Source organism: Montipora capricornis, chromosome 2 (genome assembly GCF_036669925.1).
Source record: "Montipora capricornis isolate CH-2021 chromosome 2, ASM3666992v2, whole genome shotgun sequence".
Lineage (NCBI taxonomy): Eukaryota > Metazoa > Cnidaria > Anthozoa > Scleractinia > Acroporidae > Montipora > Montipora capricornis.
Window position 1 is genome coordinate 11,899,570 of NC_090884.1, and position 10,187 is coordinate 11,909,756.

The 10,187-nt window shown below is 38.2% G+C and overlaps 1 protein-coding gene across 1 annotated transcript in view; it reads left to right on the plus strand.

Annotated features, from left to right (window-relative positions):
- Positions 1 to 292: 292 nt before the first annotated feature.
- The window catches only part of LOC138038842 (uncharacterized), a 10,508-nt gene continuing 613 nt past the window's right edge, over positions 293 to 10,187 (plus strand). Inside the window, exons 1-2 of the mRNA XM_068884912.1 lie at positions 293 to 800; positions 9,924 to 10,187. The exon at positions 9,924 to 10,187 is cut by the window's right edge and continues 613 nt beyond it. Of these exons, the coding sequence (XP_068741013.1) occupies positions 403 to 800; positions 9,924 to 10,187 (662 nt within the window). The 5' untranslated portion in view covers positions 293 to 402. The remainder of the gene's footprint in view (positions 801 to 9,923) is intronic.

The following is a 10,187-nucleotide window of genomic DNA, read 5'->3' on the forward strand; positions in this document are numbered from 1 at the left end:
ACTGGTTTGCTATACTGGCAACGCAGTAATAATAATAAAACGGAGAAATTCCACTCATATTCTGACTGGATTGCCATATGATAACCCAGTAAAAGGCGGCGGAGTTGAGGACGGCTTACATAGAGCTGTTGAAAACCGCTTTGTCGTGCCGGTTTGCATGTGACTCATCCATAATTCAGAAAGTATAGATTGTATGGTATACCCTGATCTTATTGGTAGAAATAAAACTGCACAATTTTGATTGGTGCATCCTAAGAGCATGATGTAACCAGTGACTGAAATAGGTTGAGTGAAATGATATGATTCACTAGCTTAAAATATACTCTTCCAGCTTCCAGAAGTAAACGCCTTTTATAGTTGTAGCTACATCGATTCCTTACAGCAGTTTTCACATTTTCGAGCATGGCAAACGCTTCTGTAAAGATACCCGATGATGGAAGATATGTTCGCTACCACAAGTACGAGTCCATTCGTATAGAGTGGAGCAATCATTTCAAAAACAAGTATGCTAAACAAGAGCCCATCGTGCAGGCTTTCTTCAAAAATTTTCATCTTAACCATCAAGGATTTCAATTCGTTGTTGCTGAGCTGTTTGATGGGACAACTCACGTTCTTGTCGAGTCAGGAAAATATCTCAAGATCAAAGACGAACTGGAGAAGATAACAGGAAGGAGCTTGCCCGATGTGTCGAACATCTCAGAGGTGAAGGTGAAGGAGAGAGCAAGATCATTTCGCAACTCTCAATCACACAGGGATTTTTCTCTCTCCCTGAAGATGGCGAATGACAAAATCAAAGCAAGGTAAGGTGATTAACATATTACAAGTTTTTCGCTTATGACTTCTGTAAGTACAAATTAAATAACCCGTCATCAGTACCGAACACAACGACATATTTAAGCTACCCCATGGAGCAGTTTTTCGTCGATCGTGTTGAAGTAGTACCGATGACTGTTAGCACAACTGGACAAAGTAGAAGGTAGTACTCCATTTTGTCGTTGCCAGTTTTTAGTTCACTGACATCTTTTTCTCCGAGAATATTCATGCGTAATGTTCCCGTCTACATTTTGAGAAATCATCTTCTTTCCATCACTTCCTCCGGCGCTACTGAAAGTTCGCCCATAATCTCAAAGGGTTGTTGAAACATTTTCTTCAACAACAAGCCCAAGCATATCCGATACCTTCAGTACAAACCAACGTTTAGTTCTCGCTTTTCTAAGAAACAGAATCACGTGTACTCGTGATAGTTTTCCTGGAACTGGAGAAGGGAATTTTAATACTTAATTAAACAGAAGAAAACACAAGATTTTTAATTTGACGCAAGAAATGTTCATTGAGGACGTATTTTTTCATTGAACAAAAGAACTATACGTTATACAGTAAATGCAGGAGCCTGTTAAAGGAACTAACTTCTCCATCACAGACTCTGCATCAATAGACTTCTTTAGACTCTTACGTCATAGGTTAACCAAGCGATGTGTATTGGGTAAAACAAAGATTTGCATTGCAAAGAGAATCAGCGAAGTGACAACAACGAATCTTTATTTACAATAATAATCAATTACGATATGATAGCCATCCCGCAGGTAGCAGTGCTAATCGAGGCGGAAGGCTGTACAAGAGATATTTAATATTACATATTTACTTAAATGCTTAATATTAGCTGCAATTTTATTTTATCTTGAATACACTGTATATATCATGGAAAGAAATTATGGTTAGAACCAAGACAAATTGCTGACAAATACGGGTGCTGAAATCGAAAGAAAGGAAGAACGAAAGAAGGACTAAGCGACAACAGAGTGGGCGAGCAAGTTATAGGCGACTGTTATATCATAGCGACAAATTATGAATTATCGTATGGAAAAATGAAACAGTATATTTGACTTTAGGCAACCTCGTGATAAGTTCAGGTACACCAATATATTCATTTTCTGATTCTAGTATATTAAGTAGAGACACACATACTTCCTTTTTAAAAAGAGTTAAACCTACTCTTATTGAAATGATGGTAAACTGTTGCAAACACAGGCGCTGAGTCGCGAAAACGAATTTTTTCAAATTTCAAGTCTGGAAGATTTGACTTAACAGTTTCCTCTGGTGGTCGATCTTGTGCCGTAACCATGCACATTTTCTGCTTTCTTGAAAAGCTGATCAATTAAAGAAGGAGCCGCATTAGCAGAAATATCATACATCAAACTTGGAGTTTTTTCACATTAAATCATTTGAATAAAAAGTTGGACTTGAGGAATGACATGAGAATGACATGATGTTGTTTATGTGTCAAATGCACGAGATTTAAGGCCCCCTTTTGAAGTAAAAGTAATTTGTTTGTAAGATACTTTGCAACACGGCCCCAAGCAAAAACTCCGTAGGACAAATAAGGTAAAATTGAGGAACGATATAAATTAGAGAGGATAGAAAAATGGACATGATGATGGAGTCTTGCAATAATTCCAATAGTTTTACTGATTCTTAAAGCGATGTGATCAATGTGATGCATCCAGCTGAGATGTTGATCAATTAAAACTCCTAGATATTTGACGTATTCTTTACACTCTAGAGCTACTAAACGTTGAGAATTATTGTCGAAAAGTTTTATGGTGGGCTGGTATGTAATTTTCTTTTGACGAGGGCGGAAGATGACGAAGCTAGTTGGATTTCCTTATATTTAGTGAAAGCTTATTTGCAATGCGATAACTAGACACTTTTGCTAATTCCTTGTTAAAGATTTTCTCTAAGTTTTTAAGATTATTGTCTGCATGGAGCAAATTGGTATCATCTGCAAATATAAAAAATTTAAGAATATTTGGAGAGTTGCATATATCATTTAAATTTATTAGTAAAAGCAGAGGGCCTCGGACGGATCCCTGTGGCACGCCATATAATGTTTCGTGTTTTTCTGATATGCAATTCTTTATTTCAGTGTTTTGAGATCTTCCCTTAAGATACGAGGCAAAACATTCGTTAAGTATCCCTCTAATCCCATAATGATGTAATTTACCAAGTAATATATCATGATCGACCGTGTCAAACGCTTTTCTTAAGTCAATACAAACTCCACAAGAATAAATTCCCTTGATGATGATAACAAGAATTGCATGTTCTGTTGAGTGCTGTACTGTGACTCAGCAATTATTTCTTTAGAAATTAAGTATGAATTGAGCCTTTTGTAGATAAGCTTTTCAAATATTTTATTAAAGATAGACAGAAGAAATATAGGCGTATAGTTGTTTGGGGCAGTCTCATCACCTACTTTGAAGATAGGAATTACTTTTGCAATTTTGAGCTTTTTGAGAAAGATTCCTGATTCAATAGAGGCATACATATTTGAAGGTATTAGCTAAAGGTACGCATAAGACTTGTCGTGAGCATTTAAGAAGACAGACTGGACACGAATACAAACCATAGAATTTGTTGGATGGCAAAGTTAGGATCTCAGCCATGATCTCCTCAGGTTCAATAGGGAGGAACACAAAAAAGCTAGTGTTGTTGTTGTTGTTTTTAAAACAAAGATTTGCATTGCAAAGAGAATCAGTGAAGCGGAAAGCTTTTTTTCTTCTTTTTCTTCTTTCTACGGAAAATCCCCGGTGGTTTCGGCATGGTACACTACTGTAGTGCTTATGATTGCTATAACAATTCAACAATGGAAAAGCCCTCATGGCATGGCTTTCCAGAGGGTGAAAAACTCGTCAAGGTATTCGGTCTTTAGATTTGTAGCTTAATCTTCCCCGCATCTTGTTGGTCTGGATATCTAGGATAAAAAGGAACCCGAAAAAGGATTTTACAGTCACCAAATATATAAGAAACTTTGTTCAGCCCACTTTCGAAAAGATTTCATAGACTTTTATGCTATTAAAAGGACTCTGAAAACTGGAGCTTGCCCGTCAACTTTTAACTGTAGGGAGAGCTTCGTTTTCCGGTTCCATTCAATCAAACTTTGAGATACCTTGTGAACACAGATTCTCGGTGACTGTTTTGAGAGATCTAGCGCGAGGTAGGGACAACGAAGCGAACTATTTAACCATTTAACTGAATTTTCCAGCTTCGAAAAGTTTAGAAGGGTACTCCAGTTTTTTCTCCCTAGAGGGCGCCGAAAAAACATAACGTACTGAAACACTAAGGCAAGCAAACACCAAAGATGGTTCATATGGGATAGAAAGCTAGCACTTCACATTACAATCTATTCAGTCAACTCTCTTTCAAACACCAAAGAGTTGATGCTGAGGGCAATTTGGATCAAGAAACTGATACTGCTGATTCCTCAAGAGATCATGTTCTTTCTGTTGAAGACGATTTTTTACTAGTCATGATGAAATTTCGTTTAAGCTTAACCAATATTGACTTATCAATGAGATTTAAAGTCGCAGAAGCGACGATATCAAATACATTTATATCGTGGTTAAGTTTGCTGTTCATTCAACTTGGCAGCCTAAAAATCTGGCCCCATAGGAACATCACCCGGGGAACATTATCTTAGAAAACATGCCAAAAAAGTCACGTTCAAAAAAGATTATCCCCATAACATTATTATAATCAACTGCACTGAGCTGAAAATTCAATGTCCGTCTTCCCTTGTTATTCAGTCTCAGAGTTATTCAAACTATAAATCTGCTAAGACACACTGAAGACATTGAAGTTCTTGGTTGGAGTTGATTCCATGGGAGGCTTCATTTTCGTTTCACAGTTATAAACTGGGTCTATCTCAGACAAACAGATAGTTTCAAGAAGTGGATTTCTTGATTTACTTTCAACAAAGAAAGAAGTATCAGAAATCTTGGATGGTGACAGCATAATGGCAGACAAGGGGTTTGATATAGAAGGTGATTTACAGAATATTGGACTGGAACTGAATAATGCTCCATTTTTGAAAGAGCAGCCACAATTTAATGAAAGTGAAATCATCACGAAAATGAGTTACATGACGTTTCGACGACTTCATGTCATCATTATGAAATGTGAAATGTGAAGAAAGTAACATAAGTATTTATACAGAAATAGAAGTGTGAAAAATACATTATGTAATGAAGCATGATGGGCGTGAATTTAAACAAAAAGTTTCGTGCGAATGGAGTCAGCTTGAATGTCCAGTTTCGGTCTTTTCTTTTGGATGAAGAACATTTTAAAGATTAAATAATCAAGCTTACTTCGGCATTTCTTAAGTACTTTGACGAAGTTTCGACGGTCTCAAATTATGTTCGTCCTTAAGATGTTTTCCGATTGCGGAATGTTTGTGTTCCTCAACACGTTGGTGCAGATGGCGGCGTGTGTACCCAATATAACTTGTATCGCACAAGTCACATCTAAATTCATAAACAGCACTCTGCTGGTTAACTAAGGGAGGCTTCAACTCTGTTACTCTTAAATCATCAACGATCTTGTTGCTTGTAAAAATCGGCCACAATTTAGGATCGATTTTTCTTCCGAGGTTGAGAAGTTGTTTGCGAATCACGTCGGCGGATCTCTGCATGGTCTTTATAGGGTATAATGATCCGTATGTTTCATTACATTATGTATTTTTCACACTTCTATTTCTGTATAAATACGTACATTAATTTCTGCACATTTCACATTTGATATTGATGACATGAAGTCGTCGAAACGTCATGTAATTTCGCTTTGATCGTTAATTTTCTCATTGAAAAGTATATCAAACTCTACTACTATTAGAAGTCATCAAGACACAAACAATTGCCAAAGGTTAAAATAAGATTCATGTTGAACGAGCCATGGGAAAAGTAAAACGTTTTCTTACTTTCAACGGTAGAATCCCTTGGCTCATTGGGAAGCATTAATCAAATATGGGCAGTGTGTTGTTTGCTCTCAAACTTTATGGATCCTACTTTGGCTTAATCTTTACAGAAAACAATCAAAGGCTACTTTTAAAACAATGGTAACCGTACGACAGGTAATATGTGTTGACAATGTCCTTACCTGCATGATCAAGGTAACGTTAATGGTACCTAATTTCAAAAACTTATATTGATGTTGTACTGTCACTGACCACTGTTACTGTAGGTGTGGTAGCATGGCAGTTTCCTGAATCAATGGATTAAATAAGAAAGAGTTTCGATATCTATTATTGTCTTACACAGGGTAGGGTTTCGGGGTTAAATGTCTTAAAAATGGTATCAAAAATCTGAATTCCGTCTTAAACAGGGTCAGGGTTTGAGGGGCCGCGCCGCACCTCTCCACCCAGGGATATATCGAGTCCCCCCCTCCCCCCCCGGGCATTATCGCTACTCAAAAGATAATTAACTTTTTGTTCTATTTTCTCCATTTCGATTTTTGTTTCCCATCTCTTTTTTCTCTCTCGGAATAAGTACTCTTCAAATGCACATTCAGTCATGTGCGGTCTTGCAGCTTGAAGGATCCTTGGCCAACATGTTACACTGATTTTGTAATTTAAGAGGTTAGCTGAAGGTTATCAAAAATCATCTAATAATTGTATGTGATAGTAAGCTTTCAATTATCACTGGCCTTATAAACATCTAGCCAGTAGATGCGAGGTAGTGGGAGAAGGGGGGGGGGGTCAAGGTTGAAATAATCGATAGATAAAGGGGGTCACTTGCTATTTGCATACCCTAAAAGGGGGGGGGGGGCACACAGAAAATTTACCGGTCCCTAAAGGGGCTGTCGGAAGTTGGGTCAAACACCCTGCCACCAGGGGTCGCACCCAGGTAGGGGTGGGAGGGGTTCACCACAAGACCAGAATCATATACTGTAAAGTTCTTGTGCACATGCTTCTGCATTTTCCTTGCATAGAGGAATCCTACTAATTATTCATTTTGTTTGCCATGACGAATTGATGCAACATTTGAAAGATTCTTCACTTCAAAAGTGCTTTTTAAAAAGGCCTCTGTGGGCACCTTTTTCCTGTGAAGCACTTTCCCGAAATTTGAGGCTGTAAGTCGAAGTCTACGTTCTTCAAATCATCTGGGGTCCTGAGCTTGGCTGACAGTGTTCATTTGGAGGTCTCAAGCTTGTTAATTTATGCTTATGCACCTCAACATGGGTTCTGATAATGTACTTAAGTATTCAGTAGGGGGAATAAATGACTGACTGCATACAATAGAAATTGGGATATTGGGAATAACCAAAATTCCTTCTGGATGCTGATCATGTGGAACTCCTACATAACTGGATTTTCAAAAAATAAGGGTTGTATTGGTTGTCTTTACCAGTTTCAACACTTTCAAGAGACCTTGTTATTAGAAGGATTGACACTACAACACTTTATCACGTAACACCAATGTTATGGTACCATGGGAAACATCAATTATTGCTGAACAAGGTGCAAACAATTTTTTGCGGTAAAAAGTTACCATGGCAACAGGAAAGCCTTGCAAAAACACCCTATATTTTGCCTTTAGTTGCTCATACCTGAAAAACGAACTTGTGACCCAAGTTTTTTATTGCAAAAAAGTGATCAGCAGGCCAAGATGAAACTCCGTGTAGCGGATTCAGAGCTACCTTAAATTTTCAATTACTTAAGGTGGCTCTGAATCCGCTCCACAGAATTTTTCTAAACGTTGCAGAAAGTTTTAAAATGGGGGCTACCAAGTTCGTTTTTCAGATATGAGCAGCTAAAGCCAAAATATGGGGTGTTTTGCAGGGCTTTTTTGTTGCCACGGTATATTTTGACGTCACAAAGATGACCGAATCTTTTTCAGCAATAATTGGCATTTAATATGGTACCATAAAATTTCTTTTAAGTGATAAAGTGTCCTTCTTATAAGAACGTTTCTTTCAAGTCAGTGTTGAAACTGGTTTGAGTCACTCAGTTGATATGCTTAAGTTGAACCAAGAGGGACATTCCCCAAAAAACAGTATGTATAGCCATAGAACATTCTTGATCACCCAACAGGTGAGAGAAAAGGGTTTGTTTTTCTTTCTTTGAAAGGTTGTTACACATTTCCATGACATCATGTTGTTTCCAGCCACTTAACTTCAGATTTTTATCCCGTGCGTCATAAGGTTTACAAGTCGCTGGAGGCAGTTTTCGTTTGCTACCTGTGTCAGTTGAGGCTTTGAAAAATACACATTTCATCATCAGTTCCGGTTCAATGGTAGCACCTCTTGGTTTGTGCCACTTTTGTGGAACACTGGTACAAGTCTGAATTACTGGGATTTCCATGATTCCCAACAAACACCAATGATTAAGTAACTAAAAGGGGGCAAAAACATGATTGCAGTGGCCTCCAACCCTGATGAACAAAGACCAAGACAAAAACAGAAATAACACTACATGTACCATATAAAATAATATAAGTTCGGAGTCGTAGGGGAATAATCAGCGACCATTTCAAATTTCGAGTTCAATTTAGCATTTAAGTTCAAAGTACTTGTGCACTTGTCAATAGAATACACTGTTCAATATTAATTCAAGACAAATAAACTTGAAAAGAAAATAGATGAAGAAACAATGAAAACTCTTAAAAGATAATTGTTGACTTGTGCGCAGTGACCAAAGTGGACAATTATATGATTTAAGGCAGCCTTTTAACACTCGGGAGCAGTAGCCTGATTTTAGACGAATTTCTTGACTCGCGTCACACCTGACAACTGAACAAATAAGCTTTAAAAACTTCGTCTTTAATGACAACTTTGCAGTTATAAAAAATAACCTAACATGGATATTTACCCCGCTTTACATGGGCATTCCACTCCATCGACATTTCCCTCCCCTTCTTTGTCAATAATTTTCAACTCTATAGCGTGAGGAGCTTCGGTTTTTTTTTTATTGCTGTAGCAGCGGCCTTTCATCTCAGACGTCCGAGATCGCCCGCCTTCCTCTTCAGCTGCCTCTTTCACGAAAACATCGTGCACATAATTTTCTGTGAAGAATTTATAACCTTGTTGACCGATTTCCTTTTCCCCACAACCTTTCAGAGGATTTGCGATTGTGATCGCCAAGACATTTGCAAGATTTCGTAGCGATTTCGTCCACGCTGCGTAAGAACACTCACTTGCGGCCGCCATCTTGAATGTTATGTTTACCTAAAAGAGACCACGTGACTGCGAAGCTAAAGAAGTCTATTAGAAAATGAATCACACACCCTTTCCCGAAAGCTGTATAAATAGTTAATTATCTATCGAGCGATCGCTTACGGGAAGTTTAAAACAAAAGACATTTTCAAACTGTTAGCCCTAAAAGTGGTCGCGGTCGCTTACGAGAGGTGGTCGCTTACAAGAGTTTCCAAATGTAGTATGTCACCTCAACTCCTCCGGTAGCGTTTGACCTACTTTTCTAACTTTGTAGCCACTGAATTTCAAGTTAATTTTACAGCGTTGGCGGCTTTACTGCTCAGCCAAACACATGCAAACATGAAATCCTGCTTTGCTGAGACTGGCTACAAAACAACACAAACTGGGCTGGTTGGAAGTAGAAATGATCATCATTTATACATCACAGGGGAGAGCGAAACGATAGGGCTGGCAATACAAACAATTAGGCGATGCAGATGCTAACAATTAAAAAAGTAGTTGGGAACCTTGTTAAAATGTCAGTATGACTGTATAGTATAAATTAATATGAACTAAACTAACGCCACGCGTGAGGTCTCCCCTCACTACCACTCGCAAACTACTACGGCATATCAATGTTGAAGTTCTGCCAAACCGGCCTGATAGGGTGTGACTCGGTTTAGTTTGTGAGTGACAAAAATAATTAATAAGGTCAGATAAAGCTAAGCCTAAGGCAAATAAACAGCAAGATTACATTGCTATATTTGTTCATTATGTCCTCGGAGAGCCACTATAGATTGCGTTGTTCGCACTCGATCGTCTGATAACATTCCCTTAAGCATCGTGATTAATTGCGCTAACAACCCCGAACAACCCTGTAAATCTCTAACCCTAACCCTGACGTGGATCAAAACTGTTTTAAAAAGTTAAAATACAGTTTGTATTCGTCGATATTTCAGGAGAAAGGAAGATGCCAAAAAGAGTGTTGGGCAGCTACGCCGCTTCCTACAAACTAAACCAAACGCGCGTATGATGACGTTTGATGTGGAAACGTATGAAAATGACCACAGCGTAATTCTTGAAATCGGCTTCGCCGTCGGTTCCTTGGCCAGACCAGAAGACGACGAGAAAGCGTTTCATTTCATTATCAGAGAAAACAGCCATTTTGTAAACAAGGATTACGTTCCTGATAACAGAGAGAAGTTTAGCTTTGGAACTTCAGA